The sequence below is a fragment of the Aedes albopictus genome, chromosome 2, assembly GCF_035046485.1.
Source record: "Aedes albopictus strain Foshan chromosome 2, AalbF5, whole genome shotgun sequence".
Lineage (NCBI taxonomy): Eukaryota > Metazoa > Arthropoda > Insecta > Diptera > Culicidae > Aedes > Aedes albopictus.
Window position 1 is genome coordinate 268,574,190 of NC_085137.1, and position 26,661 is coordinate 268,600,850.

The 26,661-nt window shown below is 39.1% G+C and overlaps 1 protein-coding gene across 4 annotated transcripts in view; it reads right to left on the reverse strand.

Moving 5' to 3' along the window:
* The window catches only part of LOC109621778 (integrator complex subunit 3 homolog), a 490,050-nt gene that overhangs the window by 314,858 nt on the left and 148,531 nt on the right, over positions 1–26,661 (reverse strand). For all 4 annotated transcript variants that reach the window (XM_062854920.1, XM_062854919.1, XM_062854921.1 and 1 more), the window contains exons 6-7: positions 3,934–4,354; positions 3,697–3,874 (exon numbers count right to left, since the gene is read on the reverse strand). In XM_062854920.1, the coding sequence (XP_062710904.1) occupies positions 3,697–3,874; positions 3,934–4,354 (599 nt within the window). The remainder of the gene's footprint in view (positions 1–3,696; positions 3,875–3,933; positions 4,355–26,661) is intronic.

Sequence of the window (26,661 nt, forward strand, 5' to 3'; positions counted from 1 at the left end):
GCGCATGTCCAATCCAGACTCTCCGACCGAGGGTTTCCCGCTTTGCTATAATTCGCCCCATCATGGCTCCTTATACGCCACCCCTCATGGCCGCCTTATCCTTGCCTGCGAAGCCTAGTGGTGAGTAGCGGAACTATGTGGTGTGGCTGCTTGTTGTCCGGTGGGCGGTGGGTGGTATTGTGTGATGCTCAGCGGTTGACCAAACATCTTCTTGGTATTTTTTATCAACATTTAAAACGAAACACTACACCGCGAAAATCTCACAAATCTCGGACAGACAGACACACCACTGGTTACAATAGATTATTACATAATCGGATTCTCTGCCCAAACATTTTTCGAAATCCAAAATTTCTTAATTTTTGCAACTTGTTTTAAAATGCATTTAAAGTTTGTATGGAGATTTTTTTTTTCGGGTCGAACTGTCACTTTATCGATTGAACTGTCATTCTATCCACGAAAATTAAAACTATTTTGTTAATTTAACTATCAAAACAAAGGTATTGGAACGCAATAAAATCACGTTATACTCAGAAAAATGAGCTCTATCGATTAGGCTATAGAAAATATCAATATTTTCTTCACTAAACAACGCAGTTCATCTCGGTGCATAGACCTAAATATTCCCACGCCTTCCGATATTCTAAGTCAATTCAACTGTGGAAGAAAAAGATGCATTTCCCCCCACACTCCCGTTAGAGCAGCTGCCTGGGTGTGTTTTATTTCAATTTTACACCAACAGCTACGCTCTAGGTAGGTTCTACCCACCTCACGCGCTGTATATTGGAAGCAACGGGAAACATACCATTCGTTACTGACTTTGTTTTTATGACCCATCATCGCACCCGGTGATGGCCAGGTGCGATCGTGTTCAAACACGTGAGTCGAGCCGGTAAATCCACAATATGCTTGATGGGTCAATGGTCGCTGGGTTTGATTGGCGGTGACCGATTCCAAGGCTCAATTGTAAACCTGTAATTTTTTTGTTTTTGATCTAAAATTTCGTACTGGACGTTGATCAAAACAACATCCGTACGGTGTCCTGGTTTCGCGGGGTAGCGACCGCGCAGCGATGCGTTTGTTTTGTTTTCATGATCGTACATGTTGGGTCCGGCTGGTTTGGTGCAGCTCTGATAACGCTCGGTGGGCCGTCGACAGGAATGTCATGGAACGGATATCCTATCGATCGCGCTAGAATGTTGCGAAAACAAGGCGCCGTATTGGCCGCATATGGCTTTAGGTAGCCTATATTGTTTTTGTTTTGAAATCAAGGCGCGGTTTCAGGCAGCCTAGATTGTTTTGGTTTTGAAATCGATGCACTGTATCTGCCGAGAATGGTTTCAGGTAGCCGTGATTGTTTTCACTTGGTTCGATTTTTGAACCCAGGTGAACCGTAAAAGGAATGTTGAAAATCGAAACCGTATTGGCGGCATAGGGACGCCGGAATTGTTTTGTACTCGATTTTGTTTTGACTTCGAGTAAAAGAATGTGGGGTATAATTTCAACGAACATCTGCGGCCGGGGCCCGGCTAGGGGTCACTGTGCCCAAGTAAGGTACACTTCAATAACAAAGCGGGTGCTTTGTTTTGGAGAATTTGGTACCAAATTCTGATGATGATGATGATGATGATGATGATGATGATGATGATGATGATGCTGATGATGATGATGATGATGATGATGACGATGATGACGATGAGGATGATGGTGAAGATGACGATGTGACACGCCCAAGCATAGAAGACGCCCAAGTGAGGCGGGGCTAGACGATGTAGGCCTTCGGGTAAAGATTCTTAGAAGTGGTTTTTGCGAACACGCCCAAGTCAGGCGTGGTTAGCAAATTAGGTTTTTCTATCAGAACTAGGATTTTTGGTAGGGCTTGGGATACGCCCAAGACACGGCTAGGCTTGGGATACGCCCAAGAGAGAAGAGATTTTTCAAGAAGAGAAAGATGTAAAACACGATGTGGACAAGTAGGATAGGTAGAACGTTTTGGGACGTTTTAGTATTTACATTTTTTTAGGTTTTTGGACACGCCCAAGATGGGTTGGGCAACGTTAGGAATTTTCGTGACTTCTTCGGGTATTGCTAGGAAATTTAGGCTATAAATACTGAGGCTTTGGCTTCAATCGGGAGAGTTCAAAGGCAGTCTGCAAGACCGTTGTTCGGTTCAGAAAAGTTCAGTTTCAACGTAAGAGTTGAGTTCGGTCAGTTCAGTTCGGTTCAGTTTTTCAACGTAAGAGTAAAAGTTCAGTTCGGGTCAGTTCAGAAGAGACAGTAGTTGTTCAGTTCAGTTCAGTTTTTCAACGTAAGAGTAAAAGTTCAGTTCGGGTCAGTTCAGAAGAGACAGTAGTTGTTAAGGTTCAGTCCTTAGTCGGGAGTTGAGTTTGGTTCAGTCTGTGAGACAGGGGTCAGTTGTTGACGTGAAAGTAATCTAAAGTTAAAAGTGCATTGTGAAGTGTAAAAATGAATTAAGTATTCAAGTAGTGGTGTAAAAATTCATCGGTTAAACCAATATAGATATTGACGAAAGCACGGACATTGTAATTTAAAGAGATATCACATCCTTGTGTAGAATAGTTTATAGAAGAAACCCAAGTAACGGGACGCTTCATCGGCACCCTCGCGTTATTGCCTTTCCGAAGGAAGAACTCACATTTTGCAAATTTGTCGGGAGTGGAATTCGATAGCCACGTGATTTAACCATCACACCAGGTCCACTCCACGATTTATTAATTAACTGGTGTTAGAGATCGCCAGTGCACCAGTAATTTTTTAAGCAAAGTTCGGTGGGACATCAACCGAGTTATAAAATTACACAAAAAATGTTGTGAACTGCTTATTACCACTAATGCATTGTAGTTGTTGGATTCATTACATTTAAATAAAAATCTTGGGAAATCTTGTTCGATGATTTATTACATCTGAATTCAGTTTTCTTTTTTGTATGTATTATTGTATCATACATTTCAATAGCTGTTTATTTAAATTGAAAATATATATATACATATGGCAACACGGCAGAATGTTCTGCAATGATGATGCTCTCGATCACGCACTGCTGCATTGAAAGGATGATAGGTTGATCACGAGGGGAAATATTGAACCAATCAATTGATCCATGGAATAATTTGACCCATGGTTTGAACAATCTTCGAGAGGATTGATGTAACAATTTTGAAGGTGGTAAAATAAACATATAACGTCTAATCAAGTGTATGACTGAGATAGCCGAACATGAAAGTTAAAAGGTGAGGAAATATTGTAGAGAAAATTGAAGTAAAATGCGCTATGGAGGTGAAATATTGCTGCATGGTTGATCAAACGGAAGATAGGGGAAAAGTTGAATGATTGATATCAATCTATTTTTGAACAATATTATGCATTCAATTTTTCCATAAAACGGTCAACTATTGATCAATATACGCATCGTGTGACTGGCGCTACGTTAATTTCGATCCAGGTAAAGCCAGTGGGTAGAAGTGTAATTCGAGCAGTTGCTTGCTCTTCTTGAGTGCCCTTCCTCTGTGTGGGTGTTGAGGGAACAAGTCAATAAGCGACCTTGAGCATCTTAACCCTGAGCTGGCAAGTAACAAAACAAAAAAATCAGCTGATCGCATCTGTCTCATGGATTGCCTTGCCTACTGATATAAAAATAAAATAAAATAATTAAATGCAAGGCCATTTGCAACTTACCACTTTCTGATTGTTGATCATCTTCTAGCAAGGGCCCTTTTAATGTTTGAGATGTACCGATAACAGTGGGAGTTGTTGAAGGCGATGAGAAAAACTCTCGAAAATTTTCTCGCAGCATCAATTTTAATTCACGATCTAGCTTAGAAGATTCCAGTAAAGGAAAAAGATTCGGAATAACCTGTAAAAATGATGATGAGTGAAAAATATAGTTCTTGCCTAAATTCCTGTTTGAAATACCTGCTTATCTAGTATCATGCGTAGTGAATTGTATATTCCAGCCCGGACGCGATCTTCTCCTTTTGGGTGGAAGTGTTTCATAATCCTGCATAGAAAATCCAACAAAGTACAGCTCACCAGCGGATGGTTTTTAATGGAGTGATACATGACTAGTATTCCGGGCTCAATATTCATTATGTTGTCTTTCAGTGGATCGAAAAATAACCAATCATAAAACAATGACAGCTTGGCGTTGGCTTGTGCGACAGCATTAGTGCATGAAGTCAACAACCATCCAATTACTGCCCAACGTGGAATTATATCTGAACAGAGCATGTCGTTAGTAGGATGTATAGCCCCAATTATGAATCTAATTAAATCTGAACGCAAGCTTTGGGACTCAGGTGTTGTGAAATATTTTTCTTGAAACCAATCTTGATACCTGAAAAAGAAATTGTTATTAACCATCGTAGACAGACTGATAATGAAAAAATCGCCATTTTGTAGAGCCAGGTAATACCCCGGACAGACATGTGATACGAGAGGAATTCCACGAAGTCATGTCAGTCGATCCTGAGCGACCATTTCAAAAATATCTGAAACTTTGCACAGTTTTTCAATTTCATAAATCGCCATTTTTCGATATTAAAACTTCATATTCACTCACGACTAACTTTTCAAAAGGGTGTATGCGAAAATAGTTCAAAAATATTCTAAAAGCTATACAGCAAAAACGGATTGTTCGATTGTTATGAATTTTTCAGCAAAGTTAGATAACTAAATGATGATTCCTTAGAAAATATACACTGTAAAAAATTTCTTTTTTTACTTTAAAAAAATATGATTTTTGTCACAAAAACTCAAATATCTCAAAACCCTATCTTTTTACCAACGTCAATTTTTTAGGGGAAATGGCCCATTATATCAGCTATCTACCATAAAATTTTGGTGATGGTAAACTGATAAACAAAAAAGTTATGACATTTCAAACATTTCACAATTTTTACATTTAGTAACAAAAAAAAATTTTTTTTCTGTGTAAATTATTTCGAGAATTATATTTTGATGCTGATTTTATTGTAAAGACTTCCGCCTGAATTAAACAAGTTGTTTTCATGATATTTTTGTTTGATTATTCATAATAGGAAGTAAGCAGCTGCGCTTATGCTAAAGTGCCGGTAGTGGCGCTTTTCTGATAAATGCGGTAAACGTGATAACAGTGTAAACAAGCAGAAAAGTTTGCGCTACGGAATCATAGACGGCGCTCGTGTTCCATGTGTTTTTCACATATACAGCGGCGCCGCCTGGCACCTACCCACTCGAAACATCATGCGCAACACGGGTGGAAAATGCCAGCCAGAAAAAAAGAAGTAAACAACTTGAAATTTGTATGGTGATGTAATCAATTCTCTGTTACTGCAATGAACCCAGAAGAAACGCGTAGGGATAATGATTTTGTTTCTAATTTGCAACTTTTTGACCCAAGGCACAAATCGCTGCGATGCGGAACAAGTGCAAGCCAGCGATTTGTCCATACAAGAAAAATGATTTTACTTTTAATGTGGTGGCGCCATCTCTGAGAAAAACAAGCTTTGATTTCTTACTATTACAATAGTATCTATTTGAAACCTAGACGCGATCCAGTGTTGTGATCAAAAATATTGAGAGTGTCATACTTTTTATTGTACGTGACTGGTTGAAAAGCTGTTGATTATAAGAAAAATGAAATTAAACTTATTTTTAAGACAAAAGCTGTATAATAAAAGTTTTATATACGCGTATACGTCTAGTTTATCTGCAAAAAAATACCTCTTAGAGAACAGACTTTATGATCGGAAGAATGCGAGTAACTTCAACAACAACAAATGCATGAGAGGTACATACCACAGACAAACAGACGAAACGCCTAGAACAATTTTCGTGAAAATTCATCGCCCAGTTCACACTACCACCACCTGGTGGAAATGTTTCACGAAACACTGCGTTGTGCAATATCGTCATCAGAAGGCGCTAGTGTGAAACATCAAACGCAAAGAAAAACGATGGGCGCTCTTCTGGTTATGAAAGCCACAACCAAGATTCAAAATGATCGTTAAAGGCGTGGTCAATGAAAATTTCGTCAGTGTTACGTTTGTTTGTCTGTAGGGGAGACTGGGGAGACTTGATCCCTTTTTCTAAATTTGCCTGTAACTTTAGGAAAAAACACAAAACTAGATCCATTTTTCGTACAGAATAGCAGGTAAACATCTATTGCAAGTTTATACAGAACAAAAAGACTTTAAATTATTGTTAAAGTTTTCAAAACTGTGTTTTTATGGAGGCATGCCTTATGATGTATTTTCCAAAAATGGGTCAAAATTGATCCCCCTTTTGAGCACATGGTTAATTCAAAGGGAAAATAACTCCAGAAGCTTCCTATTCATTTTCTTTTCAAGTTTTCTTGCATTTTTGATGCATGCGGTGTATTTGAAATTATAAGATTTCCTTAAATTGTTAAGGATATGCCGTATCTTGAAAATGGGGAGACTTGATCCCCCTTTTCATGGTTTGTACTAAAATAATAATTATCTGACACGTTTTATCATTGAATATACTAGAATTCCGAGTAAATAGAGGCTTCCCAATTGAATTTTATTTTTCACATGTATAATGCGTGTGTAATCCTTGAGGGATCAAGTCTCCCCATGTCACTGTTGTATACACTAAGCTACATTAATTGAAATATTAATGTAACAGCCTTATTTGAATAAATGCGTTTGATAGTACTTTATTCATACTATGTGCTGTGAAATTTTGAAACGATTTGGTTCAATTATCACAACGTTATTGAAATTTTTCGGAATCGCCTATAGGATTTCTGAAAGACTGAAAACAAACCATCAGCCATTAAAAAATAATGCAATACACAATTAAAATCAATTGTAGCCAAAACATTGTCGCCTGTCCAGATGTCGTTTTGGAAAAAAATATGCTAGAAGAAAAATGTTTTTGATTCCGAGAAAATATGGGGGGAACAAGTCACCCCAGGGATCAAGTCTCCTCAGTCTCCCCTATACATACCATGACAATGCTCACGAAAAAGCAAAAAAATACTACCGCTATGGATATTAAAGATTTTATAGTAATTTTTTTCTTCAGCCAAGCAAACAACACCAAACTAGTCAGTTAAAACTAACAAGTGATTTTGTTTATTATAATCTAACGAACAACATGAACAGTCGCTTTCTCAAATGTCTTCAACTCAACGCTCTCTTGTAGACCGTTTGATGAAAAAAATGTTCAAAAGAGTTACGAAATCTCACCGAAAGCACCATAGATAAACTGAAAGAGACTGGTTATGCCCAAATGACCACATTGAATACAAATTTACGCATTTGCACGTCCTTTGACAAACGAGCCGATGATATACGGTAAAGCAGGGCGCAGGAAGTTCGAAAACGACAACAACTGAGAAATTGCTAGAAGTGGTAAGTGCAGAGAATCATGCCACCGTACCATCAGCGATATATGTTTAGACAATTTAATCACGCCCCTTTTCAAAAATGCATTGAAATATTCTTCAACATCTATACCCATTTTAATATTTTTAACGTTGTAAAACACGCTTTCAACATTTATCTTGAAGAAGAGGGAAAACACTTGTCCTCAAATTTAACAGCAAATTAATGAATAAACGACTAATGCGCGGAGGGCGTGATAAAATCGGAACATTACTGTACATACAATATACATAATACATAATAAAAACAGCTTGTTTCACTCACGCAAGGCCATTAACAATAAAATCAGCATCAAACTGCGATTTCCGGCTGAAATAATTTACACTGAAAAAAAAATATTACGAAATGTGAAAATTGTGAAATGTTTGAATTGTCATAACTTTTTTGTTTATTAGTTTACCATCACCAAATTTTTATGGTAGATTTCTAATACAATGGACCGTTTTCCCTAAGAAATTTCGTTGGTAAAAAGATAGGGTTTTGAGATATTTGAGTTTTTGTGACAAAAATGATATTTTTTAATGTTAAAAAAGATTTTTTTTCACAGTGTATATTTTCTTAGGAATCACCATTTAGTTATCTGACTTTGCTGAACAATAAAATCAGCATCAAACTGCGATTTCTGACCGAAATAATTTACACAGAAAAAAATATTTACCAAATGTAAAAATTGTGAAATGTTTGAATTGTCATAACTTTTTTGTTTATTAGTTTACCATCACCAATTTTTTATGGTAGATTGCTAATACAATGGACCGTCTTCCCTAAAAAAATTACGTTGGTAAAAAGATAGGGTTTTGAGTTATTTTAATTTTTGTGGCAAAAATTATATTTTTTCATGTTAAAAATATTTTTTTTCACGGTGTATATTTTCTTAGGAATCACCATTTAGTTATCTAACTTTGCTGAAAAATTCATAGCAATCGAACGAACCATTTTGGCAGTGCAGATTTTTGAATATTTTTGAACCATTTTCACATACACCCTTTTGAAAAGTTAGTCGTGATTCAAAATAAAAATTTGATATCGAAAAATGGCGATTTAGATGGAACTGAAAAATTGTTCAAAGTTTCAGTTCAATAGAAAATCATGAATTAAAAAAATTCCTTAATTTTGATTCTGTTGCTTGGAATCGCTCACGAGTGTGATTCCTGTACAACGGTACGCAGTGTCAAGAAAATTCTAACAAGACTGACTTGTACTGAGAGAATTTTCTGTATGGCACTCATTTCAAGCGCAATTGTACAGTGATTCTTGTATCACATGTGTGTCATAAGTATAACATAACGGGTCTTATACGTTTGGCATAAAGGACTTTTGGCATAAAGGACATTTGGCATAAAGAAAATGTTATATATTTTTTCTCCGGAGAAAAAATAAAGAACAGCTTTCAATTAAAAAAAAGGCAATTATATTAGATCTCTTATTTTAAAAATTACCATTTGCATCGAAAAATGTGACATATTTTTCCGGTAGGTGAATAGACTCCTAAAGTCCTATCTGGATTTTTCTTTCAAACCACAATATATGGTACAAGAGTACATGTTTACTCATTTTTTTATTAACCGTAGTTGAAAATATATAATTTTTATTTTTTTAGTCTTTTGTCTCGTCCCTAGCTCATCGTGTATGTCAGATAGAAACATTTCCCAGTGCGAAAAATGTCGAGTTCCGTCACACAAGGTTGACCTCAAGTGTCAAAGTAGAACCAACAATCAATATGAAACTGGAGATTTTGTTGTGACGCCAGTCGTTCCCCCAGTAAGTTCGCCCAATACTGGTGTTTCTGACGCCACGCTTTCAATCTCAGTTTGCTCTGCCCATCTTTATCGAAGCAAGACTAATGTCGAATTCGTTTTTGAACCTGGGTTGGAACTGGATTGGCGGAAAATGTGTAAACAAACAAACGTCGAACAAACTCAAACAAACTTTAGTACAAGCGAAACCGAAGTCGGGTTGGGGTTGAAACTGTGAACTCATCCAGTTCCAACCCAGGTTGGAACTGAATCAAAATCGAAAACGACATAAGTCCACAAATCTAGTGACCATGACAACAAGAAAAAACGATTATTTATTGACACATTCCAGGAAAGAAAAAAAAAGAACATTCATCTTCTTTTGTTTTTTTTATAAGAAACTTGCTGCTGCGGGATCGGTGGGTTTGGACCGGTACTCGGCCAACGGGAACCAGCGGGCATGTGTGGCTGTTCCAGGGGGAATGACATTTCATTTTCTAACCACAAAAATCTGCTTATATCCGTCCATTACCATCGCTAGCCGTGGACCCTATGTTACAATCTTCGAAAAATCCGGATTTTCGGGAGCATGTCCTTACACCATATTAAATCCCACATTGTTGAGCCTAGAATACCGTATAGTGGTCATTGCCGTGAACCGTACCACTTCGCTCGTATAAGCCAATAGGTTATGGGCCCAACCACACGAATCGGGACCGGTGAAGTTTGAAGATTTTTTCAACCGTCGGACATTTTTTTTGGAAAAAATGGAGAAGACGTTTGCAAAACTTAACGGGAACAACTACGACAACTGGAGTTTTCGTATGAAGCTACTCTTGTTGAAGGAAGGAAGTTGGACGGCCGTGAACGATCCCAAACCCGAACCCGTAACTGCTGCCTGGAAATCGAAGGACGAGCAAGCGCTGGCGACAATTGGACTGGCCGTGAATGACAACCAGTTGGTCCACATCAGGAAGGCTAAATCCGCTGCAGAAGCTTGGGAGACTCTGCAGAAGTTTCACGTCAAAAGGACGTTCAGCACTAGGCTCAGCACGAAGGTTTCAGTTATGCGGAAAATTTGTCGACTGCGTCTGTAGAAGAACGGAAACATGGAGGAACGCATTTCAAGCCTGACAGAACTTTTTGAGAAGCTGAACGATCTGCAACCTGAAAAAATTCTCGACGATCAGTGGCTGGTATCAATCCTCTTCAGCAGCCTACCGGACGAATATGAGACCCTGGTTACCGCTCTGGAAGCAAGGCCGGAAGAAGATCTCACACTGAACCTGGTGAAAGGGAAGCTGATCGATAAATGGCAAAAGCGAGAGCAACGTTTCAAGACCGAAGATACCTCCGAAACTGCTTTGCAAGTCGGGAGAAAGAGTGCTGCTGACCGGTGCTACTTTTGCAAGAAACCGGGTCACCAGAAGATCGATTGCGAGAAATTCAAGGCTTGGGAGGCTGAGAAAAATAAACAACCGAGGATCACCAAGAAACCACCAAGAAAGCGAACACCGTGGTGCAGGATGACGACACAGAGGAGAACTGGGCGTTTTGGACCGGAAATATGATGAAGCATGAGGACAAGTGGATTCTGGATTCTGGAGCAACGTGCCATATCTCAAACCGTCGTGAGTTCTTTTACACCCTGGATGAAACGGTTCTGGAAGCTGTTTGGGTTGCTAACGGGATGAAGGCTGAATTCAAAGGTCGTGGATCTGGAAAGATTGTAGTGTTGGATGGTGCAGGCAACCGCCGAGTGATAATGCTGGAAGCAGTGCTGTATGTACCTGACATGAAGTCGAACCTTATATCCGTCAAGCGACTGGTGAAGAAGGGATTCAGTGTGACGTTTGATGAAACCGGAGCGAAAATTGTCAGAGGCAGAACGATCAGTGCAGTTGTTGAGTTTGAACGAGGTTTGTTTGTAATGAAGCAATGCAACGAGTCTGCGTCATTGGTGACTTCGGCTAGCGAGTGTATCCATGTCTGGCATCGGCGGCTAGGCCATCGAGATTACGATGCAGTTTTGAAGCTCAAAGATTTGGCCCTTGGAGTGTCTGTGAAGGCGTGTAGCTGCAAGGAAATTTGTGAAGTGTGCATTCAAGGTAAAATGAACAGAAGCCCTTTTCCGAAGACATCTGAAAGTCGAACGTCAGCAGTAATGGATCTGGTCCATACCGATATTTGCGAACCGATGCGGACTAGTACCATTGGGGGACGAAAATATTTCCTGACAGTCATCGATACAGCAGATACACGGTAGTCTACATCCTGCGGAACAAATCAGAAGCCCTGGAGAAACTGGAGGAATATGTAGAGATGGCGAACACAGTTCGAAAAGAACGTAATTCGTTCCGATAATGCAGGTGAGTACATTGGCAAACGTGTGAGGTCATTTCTGAAGCGGAACGGGATTCTTGGCCAGTTTACTGCTCCATACACCCCTCAACAAAATGGAGTTGCAGAAAGAAAAAATAGGCACTTGGTGGAAATGACCCGATGTATGCTGATAAATGCCAAGATGGACCATCGTTTCTGGGGAGAAGTCATCGTAACAGCAAATTACCTGCAGAATCGTCTACCTTCTCGCTCGATCTCTGGTACACCATATGAGCGATGGTTTGGCAAGAAACCGAATTTGGGACACATTCAACGATTTGGAGTGGATGCGTACTGCCATGTTCCGAACGAGAAACGAGGAAATCTGGACAGCAAAGCAACCAAGCTCAAGTTTGTTGGATACAGGAAGTCTCCAAGGCGTACCGGCTAGTGTATCCCAGAAGCGGAAAAATCACGATGAGTCGCGATGTCAAGTTCCTGGACAGTTGCCTACCAACGGATGGTGTGGACTTCGAAAAGCTCGTGATTCCTTCACCAAGCGTGCGTGTTGAGGACGTTCGACAGGATGATGAAGTTACCGATCCGAATGCTGAAGAGTCCGATGATGATGACGACTGCGGCGATCCTGAAAATAACGAAGGGACACCGGATGACGTAGCAAAAGACGCGCCTGTAACCCGACAATCCGAAAGAATAAATCAAGGAAAACCACCGGAAAGGTACGTGTGCATAGCTAGTCCATTGATTCAGGAGGAGCCGAAGACATTCAAGGAGGCAATATCCTATCCGGAAAGTATCCAGTGGAGAAAGGCAATGGAGGATGAACTCAATTCGATGGACTGCAATGAAACATGGGACCTGGTTGACCTGCCCAGAGGAAGGCGTGCTATCGGCTGCAAATGGGTATTCAAGGTGAAGCACGACAAGAACGGCGAGGTAATCCGGCACAAGGCAAGGTTAGTAGCTCAAGGTTTTAGCCAGGGATATGGAGCCGACTATGACGAAGTGTTTGCTCCCGTAGTCCGTCAAACAACCTTCCGCACCCTGATGTCTGTAGCGGCCAAGAAACGAATGGTGGTCAAGCAGTACGATGTAAAGACGGCGTTTCTATACGGCAACCTTGAGGAGGAGATATTTATGAGGCAGCCGCCTGGATATGCTGTAGCAGGTATGGAGAACAAGGTTTGCCGACTGAAGAAGAGCATATATGGTTTGAAGCAGGTTGCACGTTCGTGGAACCAACGACTGCATGAAGTGTTAGAGGAAGCTGGATTTCGTTGATGTGAGTCGGATCCGTGCTTATACAAGAAAGAAATTAATGGAAAATGGTGTTACATACTGGTCTACGTCGATGATCTAGTTGTAGCAAGCGAAGATGAGCAAATTATCAAACCCCTGGAACTGGCCTTGAGGAAGAATTTTAAAATCAGCAGTCTCGGAGATATCCAGTGGTACCTGGGAATTGAAGTGGAGCGAGATGAAGCAGGAGACTTCTACCTTTGTCAACGAAAATGCATCAGTGAAGTTGTGAAATCCACCGGGCTAGATGATGCGAAATCGTCCAACATTCCGTTAGATCCCGGTTATGGTAAGAATGATGACAAGCAGATCCCTCTCCCAGACAACAAGCAGTACCAGAAGCTATTTAGTAGGACAACTTTTGTACATCGCAGTAAATACTCGACCTGATATTGCTGCAGCAATGGACTACCCGCTTGGCGCACACCCACAGTTGATCAGCAGGAGTAAATCCATTTTATTTTGTATGGTGAAAAGCATCTAAACTTGAATTACTTGAAATAGAAAGCTTTTACTGAAAAAATATTTGGTAGGCTTAATAGTAGTCACCATTGTGCACAACCACTACCAAACATTTTTTCGAATAATGTATTCCACTTCGATAAATTTGCCTTTAGATGCTATTCGCCATACAATATTTTTGCGATTTACTTTTAGCGATTTTTCGCGCATAGAAGCTAGCGCCACATTGGTCGATGCGGAGAGTAGGAAAACAGCCGATGTAGTTAATTCATTGCCATATTGAGCCGAAAGATAACCGCTCCCACTCAGCAAGATTGGACGGAGTTGAAGCGTATGGTCCGGTATCTTAAGGGAACGATAAACGTGAAGCTCAGACTGAGCAAAAAGGACGATCATTCAGGACTGATAGTATACGCGGATGCAGACTGGGCGGAAAATCGCGAGGACCGAAAATCGAATAGCGGATTCATCTTCAAGTTTAATGGAGGAACAATATCTTGGGCATGCCGTAAGCAGACATGTGTGTCACTGTCGACAGCTGAAGCGGAATTTGTGTCACTTTCTGAAGCCTCACAAGAAGCAATCTGGCTGCAGCGGTTACTTCAAGACTTAGGAGAAGATCAACAAACCGTTACTATATTTGAGGATAACCAAAGCTGTCTCAAAATGCTGGATTCCGATAAGTTCAGCAATCGAACCAAACACATAGCAACAAGATTCCACTTTGCCAAGGATTTGAAGCAGACTGGAACAGTCAATTACGTGGATTGCCCAACTGAACTGATGCTTGCTGATTTGATGACCAAACCACTCACCCGAGTTCGCGTTGAGACCCTACGTAAGAAATGCGGATTAGAATAGCAGCGTTGAGGAGGAGTATTGGAGTTGCAACGCAGCTCAATGATCATCAAAGTAATCATTGAAAGTTTGTTAGTCAGTAAGTGTCATTAGAAATAAAACTTATTCCATGTTCAACCACAAATCAAGATAGACGTGTTTTTACTACTCCGGTACGGTTCACTTCGCACGTATAAGCCAATACTACCAAGGCAAAATATTAGTTAAATTTGAAGACGAAAAATTGCATTTTTGATGTAAACAATCGATTTTCTCCTTATCTCATCTAGCGCCTCCACAGTTGGGGGTCATCCGGATTCGCCTATTGAAATTTATCCTAAAGATGCTCTGGATTTTTTTCTGCTTGAGATTCTTTACAATTATTTCTGATAGTTTCTTAAAAATTATCTTTTAAAGTGTCTTCAAGATTAATGTTCAGATTTTCCTCAGGCGTTGCTGCAATTGATTCTGGAATCTAGTTTGAAGTTTTCAGAATATATTTTGTTGCTACAGGAATTTCTTCTAGAGTTGTTTGAGATATTTCAGCTATAGTGGCACCGTGGCACCAGAACTATTTTTTTCGTGACTAGTTTTGTGGCTTAGCTATACGACGCCGGAATATTTCGGAGTTGTGAGTTCGAATCTTATCAAAACGGATTGTTCTTTTTGTATTTTTAACATTTCATTTGTGTTTAACACTGTAAAAATTGATCAGATAAACTTTTTTATTCGATTTCTTAAGAAACTGAACGAATTTTTCCTCAAACAAAAATGCACGGCAATTCAAAATTGCCATTTACACTAATCAATAAGTTGATTCAACCAAGAGGTTCAATCTTTCCTTCAATTTCATCAAAAAACACAATTTGATGGAAATATTGCTGAATGTAGTGCTTGCATTTTTATTGTGGTGAAGATCGATGATAATGTTGAATCTTGATATAAATACTGACCAACCTGCAAAAGCGAGGATTGAGGTTGGTGTTCATTAAAGACACTATATGCAAAGACACGAAATGTTCCAATTGGAATTCCAAATTTGCTGTCAATGTCATTCCAATCGAGCAGGAGACCTGTCAAACGCGCTTTAAAAGCATTACTCGACAGTATCATTGTCATGACGCGACAATCATCATCAACAGCAACAATCATCAGATTTCGTGTCTTCAGCATACAGTGTCTTTAGTGTTCATATCCTCAATATTTCCCCTCCGAAAGATTGATCCAACCACCACTATCATCCAGTTTGACCAAACCATCAAGATCATCCAAGTCCGTCAAACATTCCCCTCGAATTAGCCTGTGCATGCCAGCAGGATCGACATACGAATGACACTAACGAGTGGAGCTTTTTTGTCGACCATTAAAGCTTTCAACAGTGCTCGACATTCGATGAGAAAATCTTATTGGAATCGCATGTTGTTTACGATTCCAATAAGATTTTCTCATTGAACCGTCATTGACTGAAATTCAATTCAACCGTTATTTTGAAGTTAAAATTTTGATTTTTTGTCACGCGAAGATCGATTTTTTCGTAAACCGTGTGTTGGACGTACTTCGGAAATATTGCGCTGGATAGAGGGCCAGATTTGCAGTCCAACGCAATCAACCCGGGAGCTTCTTGACAGCTGCCGAACAACGTCAGCGTACCTAAAAATTTTGGTCCGGGTGGTACTGTCAGATTCAAAGCGGCAAGCGCTACTTTTGAAAAGGACGAAAACCGACAACAACAAACCGCACAAAAAATATTAAAACATTAAACAGAAATTTTAATTTGCTGGTTCCGCTTTTTTGTGGTAGATAAATGCAAATTAAGTGCGGCATGATGAATTTGTTTACTAGAAGTGAAAATTATACCTATAAAACGGGTAAAGGCAAAATAGTCGGCACGCACAAAATTTATAAGATACTCATGTTTTCTTCTAGTGCGGTTATTAAGCACCAGCAAGTAATAAATTAGGTTACTTATGCTAACATTTTACAGCTACATATCTGGTGGCAAAGCCAAAATGGAAGTTAAAAATAATCATTTGCAGATGTTTTTTTTTCGAGTTTTGGTCTAGCATGCGCAGTCACCAATTAATATGGAAGACAGTTTAAACATGTGGTTTTATTACATTTCTTACAACAAATTAAAAGAAAAATCAAAATAATTTCAATTTAATGAACATTAGTTTTGCGCTTCTGTTGAATGCGTCCTTTTGATACGAAACGCTAGCCTTTCGTTGGCTTCCACTCACCACGAAACAAAAAGATGTTTTCGCATGGACAAAAATTGTTGCGTCGGTGAAGGATGGACCCGTTGTTTACGAACAGTAGCGACATCTGCGATTTGCAAGTAGGTACGCGAAACTGAGCTCATCTGTCAAGTTACGGGAGGGTTGAACGCAATTGACTGTCAAACGATAATGGTAAGTTTCCAGTTCCCAAGTAGAGCGCTCAAGTAAAATTCCTCCTTTTTCCGTAAGTAATTTTGACATTTGTTTAACCGACAGCATTTTTACGAAACGATGCTGTAAGAAGGATGTGATGAAAACGGCGGTTGCTAGATAAATTGTTCGTTGTTCGTGTGGCGTTTCGTGGCCTTGTAGTTTACGATTTGGAGAAATTTTGTTCGTTTCCTCAGGAAGTGTGATTGAAATTTAAATTTAATTTTTGCGCGCGTATGGGAAAATCCAGATAGTGAGATTTCAACGCCACGGTGTCAAAATCTCGATTATTATCAAACTTTCATGTACCTCGGATTTTTCTTCGGAAATTGTTAGTATTTGGGCTATACCAGGGTAGACGTGAATATCATAATCATATCTTAAAACGATCAAGTTTTGATGTCATATCTTAATTTGATATTGATGAGATATTCAAAAAATTGCCAAATATCTGCTCAATATCTCATCGTGATATGATTTCAAAATTAGTTCTTAATTTGATCTTTGGAAAGCCTAGTGCAACCCGCTGTATAAATATCGAAATTTCCCAACATTTCACATAAAAACTATTTTAAGTTTTCAACTTTCATTATGCGCCGTCCCCAAATAACGTAACGCTTCAGGAGATAGGGGTTCAACAAATTTCGTAACGCTCTAGGAAATAGGGAATACAGCCTAGCGTTACGACCCATACAAAAAAGTTGGAGTTATCATACAGAAGCACATTATGGATTCCACCAGATCCTAATGAGTTCAAAAATATCGAATTTAGCGTTACATAATAAATAGATGTTCCCTTATGTACACCACAAATTTTACAAACGAGCACTGGGAAAAAAAGAAGTAGAAGTGGCCTTTATTTTCAATAAGGGGGTTTATGGATGCGGCAATTGCACAAAAAAAAAACAGAGTAATCGGCACAAAAAAATGCATATAATCGATGTTTGCTTTTCTTTAAAAAAAGGCTGAAAAATATAAACTGATTTTATATGATAGATTTCTTAATCCTAGTTTATAATTATTTTATTTCACTGTGAGTAAACCAGCAGAGACTTTCCAATTGAGTCCGATGACAACATGAGCTGGACCTCGATGTCGAGCTTGCATTTGTGGTACGAATCCAATAAATGAATAACCGGACAATTTGGAAACTTTATCGGCCCGCTAAGCAAAATACGTCTATTTCGAAAAACGGACCGTTTGATTCTAGATTCAACAAAACATACCGCTGAAGACGACAAGCTTTTTGAGTTTCAACAATAGAAATACACTAGAACTATAATGGCGCTGTAGTCACTTTTCCTATTTAATTAAATCAATAACTATTATTGTAATAATTGCTTGTTTTCAAGTGTCTAGCTTAAAAAGCATCTTTTGTTTTGGTAAACAAAATTTATTTGACACTGCTAGTACCGCTACTGACGCTGTAAGGGCGTGGAGAACTAGATGTTAGTCACACGAACAGTCGCGACATTGGACTTCTTTGGCTAGTTATTCTAATGTTTCAACCAACGAATTGCGTAGCGATTCTGCCTCGGGTATACGGGTATACGAACAGACGATAGTCGTGGCGACTACGATCTTCTAAATGTTTCCAAAGCTTTTCTGGGCGACAGTTCGCAATAGCGCACGTTCAGTGAAGTACATACTAGATTTTTAGCTGATTTTTTTATGGCTAGAAGGTAAATGCTCCGTTTCTACAACGAAATTATGCAGGAGGCATGGGTATTATGATTCCTTGCCTTATTTGGTGCTGTTGGAATAAAACTTTGGAAAACTTTGTTGCAAGAAATGGAGAAAACAATAACGCAGTTACCTAAAGTTTTGCTCAAACACCATTAGGTTAGGCAAGGAATCATAACAGTCAGGCTTTTTGCGTCATTTCGTTGCAGAGATTGACAATTTACCTTCTCACCATACAAAAATGGTGGAAATTCGTCCTGTTTTAGGCGCAAAATAAACCAAATATGTTTCTACACATGTCGTTTTTAAAGTTTGGATCACTAGCTTTGTTAACAATTCAGAGAAAGAGCATAAAATGTGAAATCATCTAGAGAAAAGTGCTCTTTTAGTTTAGGAAAATATGCAATTCCTAATTGAGCCTTAATTCATTTTTATATTCCATACCATCACGTCAGTTTGCAAATTCTGGGTGGAAACTGTATTCATATTCTGCAATAGAACATTTATCATTGAGAAATCTGAAAAATACTGCTCAAGATCAAAGTTAGCTCTTCACATTTCTGTGGGGTATGAACAAAGCTGAGTAGCATTTCCCATGCGTGTATTTCCCCTAGCAAGCATCAGTGACAGCCAGCACCATGACGGGGTCGTCGTCAGTGTGATGCTGCCTCATTGACGAGTGGACTGTTGGCGGAGCAAGACGCCATCACCGTGAGGTTCCGTATTATGCCAAGTGATTCTACTGCAGTTTGCTAAGATGGCTGGGAACGGATTGTTCCAGTGAGTTGCCCGGTATTCACATTGGCGATCCTGCCAGGAGTGCATCATAATCAATAACAAGTTAATCATAAAATAGGTAGAATCACTTGGCATAAAAACAGTGAGAGAAAACCAATCGTTTTGGTGTGTGAAGTGTGTGGTGGTGCTGCAAACACAGTGAAGTGGGTGTTGCAATTCTGCGGTTCCTGACGAAAGCTAGAGCGCGGAAAGTTTTTGTCATGCCAACCGCGTTCTGTTTTAGCCTTGGTTCTAGCACAAACACATGAACATAGGCGCGGTGACGTGGTTGATTTTTGTTGTCGACTGGTAGCACGCTGTGGATAGGTAGTCGGTCGATGATTGCATGCATGTTTCTTCATGTTCTTGCTCGGCATGGATGGTCGCGCTTTCGTTGATTCCTCGGATCGTACATGCTCGTGTTGTCGCTCGGTTGAACGGTAAATGCAAACAGGTTGATGTGCATGATTGTAGAGGTGTTTGACTATTGTGAATGTTGCCGTAAAATTCTCGCGGCGTTGGTTGGTTGGGTTGGTTTTTGCTCGGGTTTTTGGTTGGGCATATTAATGGCGTTTCGAACCGCCGAAAATTTTTCTGCATAAGGAAAATGCAGGGACGTGTAATGAAAACCGTCCAAGGAAACGGCATTTTTTGGATAACCGCCGAAAATTATTCTGCATAAAGAAAATGCAGGGACGTGTAATGAAAACCGTCCAAGGTAAAGGCGTTGTTGGATAACCGCCGACAATTTTTCTGCATAAGGAAAATGCAGGGACGTGTAATGAAAACCGTCCAAGGAAACGGCATTTTTTGGATAACCGCCGAAAATTATTCTGCATAAAGAAAATGCAGGGACGTGTAGTGAAAACCGTCCAAGGTAAAGGCGCTGTTGGATAACCGCCGAAAATTTTTCTGCATAAGGAAAATGCAGGGACGTGTAATGAAAACCGTCCAAGGAAACGGCATTTCTGGATAACCGCCAAAAATTATTCTGCATAAAGAAAATGCAGGGACGTGTAATGAAAACCGTCCAAGGTAAAGGCGTTGTTGGATAACCGCCGACAATTTTTCTGCATAACGAACATGAAGGGACGTGTAATGAAAACCGTCCAAGGAAACGGCATTTTTGGATAACTGCCGAAAATTATTCTGCATAAAGAAAATGCAGGGACGTGTAGTGAAAACCGTCCAAGATAAAGGCGTTGTTGGATAACCGCCGAAATTTTTTTCTGCATAAGGAAAATACAGGGACGTGAAATGAAATCCGTCCAAGGAAATGTTATTGAAAAACTGCCGAAAATTGTTTGCATCACGAAAATGCAGCGATGTGTAAAGAAACCCGTCTAAGGAAATGGCGTTGCATGATAACTGCCGAAAGCTGTGCGTGAGGAAAATGCAGGGACGTGTAATGAAAACCGCCCATTAAAATTGCATATCGTAAAACAGTTTAAAATTCGAAGTACGCAATGAAAACATATCTACTGAAAATATGTTGTAGAACCTCTTTTGAACTCGTTTTGTAGAATCTATTTTCGTATAATGAAGGACATTTGTGTGTTATATATGGTCCATCTGTACCATCACATTGAAGCATTGAAAATGGAGTTGTATGATAAACGGAATCTTTAGTCTGATAAATCTCAAATTCGTTAATCTCTTGTTTTTTTTTCTTTTTTGACAAATAATTCTTACAAAATATGTTCGTTTTCAGTGAATGCGTCGAATTTTCGCAATCGTGAAGAACGATTGATTTGAGTGAGAGAAAACCAGGGCCGGCTACATAACGAGACGTGCGCTTGAAGGAGAGAAGACGCATCACCCAACTGCGTGTGTTGTAGTTATTTTTATTGGAGCTCGGCAAAACCCCATAGATGATTGGTTAGCATAGCAAATTATCAATCAAATGATATAGGTTCGATATTAACAAAAGTGCGTTTACTAAACAAAAAAAGTAAATGTGGCCATTCGTCTTAATTCTTGTATCTTGAAGTGTATCTTGTTGCATTGGTGCCATAAGGATGAAGAGAACGAAATTGAGGGTTTGAGCGTAAAAATAACAAGCCTGCTAGTCGAAAACTTTATTTTTTTTTTTTCGGAGAAGAGGGCGAATGTGGGGTATGAACAAAGCTGAGTAGCATTTCCCATGCGTGTATTTCCCCTAGCAAGCATCAGTGACAGCCAGCACCATGACGGGGTCGTCGTCAGTGTGATGCTGCCTCATTGACGAGTGGACTGTTGGCGGAGCAAGACGCCATCACCGTGAGGTTCCGTATTATGCCAAGTGATTCTACTGCAGTTTGCTAAGATGGCTGGGAACGGATTGTTCCAGTGAGTTGCCCGGTATTCACAATTTCCATCTGCAACATCCAGAAATCGAAAGATCTGAAAATTACTGCTCAAGATCAAAAACAGTTCTTTGACACATTCATCTATAACATCCGAAAATTGTAAGATCTGAAAACTACTATTCAAGATCATAATTAGTTCTTTCCCACACTCATCTACAACATGGCGGGACCAAACCAACACAACTACCATGACTCGCAAACATCTTGGTAAACGTAGAACTTGATGCTCTTGTTACCTTCTATTTTCAGATATGAGTCGTGGTGCAGTAGTAATGTCACTGCTAATAAATCACAAGGTCATAAGTTCGATTCTGGTCGCGGCCATTTTTCTTTTTTTTATTATGTTTCCAGTTCAAAACCGAATTAGCGACATTTTTTCTTTTACTTCCGCTGCTTTTGCCTTGCGTTAAACTCTATGTCGGAAGTGGGGCGCTGTATAGAGTACCAGGTGTACAATACAGCGCCCCACTTCCGACATTGTGTTTAACGTAAGGCAAAAGCAGCGGAAGTAAAAGAAAAAATGTCGCTAATTCGGTTTTGAACTGGAAACATAATACTCTAATCCATCTGTCAGATCATTTTATGATATTGGTTAGATGTGCTACAGCCCAGATCTCCCCAGATATTAGTCTGATCTTATAACATCAAAGTGAGATATTATTATGTTCTTCCCCATACTAATTTTTGATCTTATTTTTGATCTTTTATCTCTTATGTCAAACAAACCAACAGCTAATTATGATCTTGAGTACTTCACTGAGGAATATCAAATGATGATATTGTTATGATTTTTACTTCTACTCGGGTATATTCATAATCGGAAGACGAGAAAATATATTATCGGTGAAAATTTTCTCATACATTTTGTATGGGACGTTTTTTGGTTAAAATCAGTATTTAATTAATTTTAGTATGGAAAATAGCCAAAAACTTAGATAAATCAAAATTTCCCCGATGGAATATTTTAAAACTTTCCAATTAGGGTGACAAAGGGTATTATCGGCAGGTTTGTTCTCTTCGTCAAGGGGGGTTTTTGTGGGCTAAATTGCCTGAAATTTGGGCACATAACTCAGCTTGGTTGGGAAGGATTTTAGGCAAATTTGGAGATCAACAGGTTTCAAAAAACCCCCCATGACGAAGAGAACAAAAAAGATTCTACCAGGAGTTTTTTCGAACTATTCTACAATAATTTCATCCGGGATTTCTTAAGCATTTTTTATCCGGGGTTCACTCAGATATTTATTCGGAGATTGCCGCAGGAATTCCTTCCGGGATCAATTCAGGAGTTCCTTCTAGGATTTCTATAGGAATTCATTCTTAGATTCGTCCTGGAGTTCTTTCAGTGATTCTTCCAGGATTTCTTTCTAAGATACAACTTTTTGAGATTCATCTAGGTTTTCTCTGGACGTTTCTCATGTGAATCCTCAAAGAATTCCTTTTGTAATTCCTCTAGCTTCTTCCGGGATTCCTCCAAGCACTTCTACTGGGATTCCTTGCAGATTACATATTCTGGAATTCATTCTGGAAGTTTCTTAAATTTTGCTCATGGAAATACTCCAGAAGTTTTTTTTATTCTTTATGGAAGTACTTGCTCTTGAGTTCCTTATAAAATTCCTCCAACAGCTTCTTAAGGAATATCTCCAGCAGTTTTGCAGGGAATATCTACACGAGCGATTTCAGAGATTCTTCCAATAGTTTCTTCCCAGATAAAAATCTGAAGACATTCCAAAAGGTTCTGGAGAAATAAAAAAAAACCAGATTAATCCACCTAGTGGTGATAGTGCCTTTCTCGTCGAATATGTACTCATGAACTTTCCGTCGACGTTAGCCAAAATGTATCTGAATCCTGTGAACACTTTTTATATAGAAAAACAACAATTTTAACAAAGCCATCATCGATATGGGAAACTAATTGATAGTACCGTAATCCGGGGTAACATTGATCAGAATTTTTGATACAGTGGTTTTTCGGTTTTATCACGGTCAAAAAAAAATTTACCGTGATAAAAACGAAACTGTGAATTTAGCGAAACGAGAAATGAATGTAATTTTTTTATCCAAAATCGTTCAGCTGCAAAATATATAAGTCGTAGCTTATATTTTTTAACTGTTTTGGTGGACTGGACAATGCTGTATTGATTTTATATTGATTTCGGAATGTTTTGAAACAAGTGTGATAAAAACGAAATGAAAATCGTGATATAATCGAACAGAAAACCGTGAATTCGGGCGAGTAGTGATTAAAACGACTAGTGATAAAACCGAAACGCCACTGTATTTCTTGAATAATTCTGTTGTTAAAGCAAACGTTACATGTTTTATATTTTTAAAATTAGTACTGGCCCTCTGAATATGTGTTAAGCTACTCGAAAAAGTATTGTAAAACTTTTAAACATGTTTGAATAGGCTTTTTAATCTAATTTTGGAATTTGTTGATTTGGGGTAACATTGATCATGTCAGTGATCAATGTTCGTTGGTGTTGAAATTACCTTCCCTTACTAAATTCGGGGTCGCTGATTTCGAATATGTCGTCCAAATTCTTACAAATTATGTACTTTTTGAGTTATTTTAGGATTAAAGTCCTCCAAACCGCGAATAACGCCTAAAGGTAGGCAATGGCTTGAGGATTTGATAGCCTACTTTGAAAAAAATCATATATTTTACTAAAAAAGAGCATTTTCATAACAGTTTCGTTTATTAAATCCAACTCTAGGATATAATATTGAAGTATTACAGTGATTTCGAGCCTCATATTGTATCTAGTATTCACGCCAAGCATGAATGTTAGACAATGTATCTCATAGCGTTACGAAACAAAGCTATGGAAAAATCGATGTATTGCAATGTTTATGAAATTCAATTTTCATTAATTGCATGTCATTTAATAACAAAATGATAGCAGGTTACGATATACCATTCGACAGCAGAAATTGATTCAATGTAAAATGCTTGTTTGAACATTTCGTGAGGTCGGTCAAGCCGATCAATGTTACCCCGCTGATCAATGATACCCCGTTTTACGGTACATATTTTGATGTTATGTTCAACAGCAAAACAGAGCTGAAAAATGTCAGACCTCTCAGTTGACTGCTTGACCACCTTAACCCTAGCCGTGGTAATTATGATCCCATTCCATGCACTAAGGCAGCGGGGTGAGCGTCAGCTTATGTATGAGGAAGGTTAACTTTATTCACAATCACAGACCACTTTGTGATCTTCGCCAATGTTTATTTCAACACACTAATTCTATTTTATATTATCATTGGTAACACGAATCATGTAAAATTTGACCTCCTTACGAGAAAAATGCAAAAACAAAATGTGATTTTTTTATTCAATCGCAAGAGAAGAGCGAGGGCTCAACCAGCCGCACCCAAATTGTGAGCAGTAATTTAAGAAGCAAAACGAGATTGAAGATTGAAAAAACTTTATACGGTGTTGATGTGATTAAATTATAATTTGTCCATGAAACATTGATCCATCCTACTATACATTTACACCGCAGGAATCTGAAATGAAGTGATTTGAAGAGATCGCTTTATTCACGATTTTGTTCTCTTGCATATATGAGGACTTTGACCATTTCTTCACTTATAATCTCACCCAAGACCCAACGTTTACAGGCTATCAAAAAAGTCACGATTTGATTTATCGCTTTGACATTTATTTTGTTCATTTTTGTAATTCCGCTATTTGATGTGCATGGGTTTCGTTAAATTTTACGTTTGATCACTTCTGGCGGGACACCTGGAACCGATTCCAATTGTCTTAAATATGGTCTGAGACTATGTTCTTGTCAACTGTTCATTGGGTTACCTAAAAAGCCGAAAACTAATGTGATCTGAGGCTATTTTTTGCTAACCTTTCGGATTTTTGTTTTTTTTTTTTTTTAAAGCCGCGATTTTATGTGTCCCATGCCCGGAGCCGGTTGCGGAACACTACCGGTAGTTTCTTAAATAGTCTGAGCTTATTTGCTTGCTAACGTTTGTAAGATTTAAAAAAAGGCGCGCTTTGATGTGTCGCATGCATGGGTTCGGTTTAATTTTATATTTAGGCGCTTTCGGAGGGAAACCCTGAACTAGTTTCGGAACTACTGATAGTCTCTAATGTGATCTTAGCCTACTTCCTTGATAACCGGTCATCAATTTGTCGGAAAAGCCGTGATTTGATGTGCCGCATGCAAAAGTTTTGTTCAATTTTATATACGGCCACTTTCAACGGGACACCCAGAACCGAGTCAGATACGGTCTAAGATGGTTTTAAATCACTTTTATATTGAACCTCTTCTGGCGGGACATCTGGAACCGGTTCCGGAACTCTACCGGTTCAGATATAGTCTGCGACTGTTTTCTTGCTAACTGTTCATCAGGATATCGAAACTTACGCAGTTTGATGTGTCGCATGCATGGGTTTGGATCAATTTTATATTTGACCACTTCCAGCGGGACATCCGGAACCGGTTTCGAAACACTACCGGTTCAGATGTGGTCTGAGTCTTTTTTATTCCAACCTGCCATTGTCAAAAAAGCCGCGCTTTGATAAGCTGCATGCATGGATTTGGTTCACTTTTATATTTGGCCACTTCCGGCGGGACATCTAGAACCAGTTCCAGAACACAACCGGTTCAGATAAGATCTAAGATTGTTTCATTGCTAACTGTTATCGAAAATGGCGCAATTTGATGTGTCACATGCATAGTTTTGAATCCCTTTTATATTTGGCCACTTCCGGCGGGACATCCGGAACCGGTTCCGGAACACAACCGGTTCAGATAAGGTCTGAGATTGTTTTATTGCTGATTGTTCATCAGGTTATCGAAAATGCCGCAATTTGATGTGTCACATGCATAGTTTTGGATCATTTTTATATTTGGCCACTTCCGGCGGGACATCCGGAACCGGTTCCGGAACACAACTTTTTCAGATAAGGTCTGAGATTGTTTTATTGCTAACTGTTCATCAGGTTATCGAAAATGCCGCAGTTTGATGTATCGCATGAATGTGTTTGCTACATTTTTATGTATGGCCCCTTCCAAGGGTACTGGTCCGGAACACCTAAATAGCCATAACTCCGGAACGGCTGAACCGATCCAAACCATTTTCAATAGGAAACAATGAGACCAGATTCCGCGTCGAATGAACCGTCGGTCATTAAAATCGGTTGAGGTTTACTGCCAAAAAGTGATGTGAGTTTTTTGTACACACACATACACACACACATACACACACACACACATACACACACACAGACATCACCTCAATTCGTCGAGCTGAGTCGATTGGTATATGTGACTCGACCCTCCGGGCCTTCTATCAAAAAGTCATTTTTGGAGTG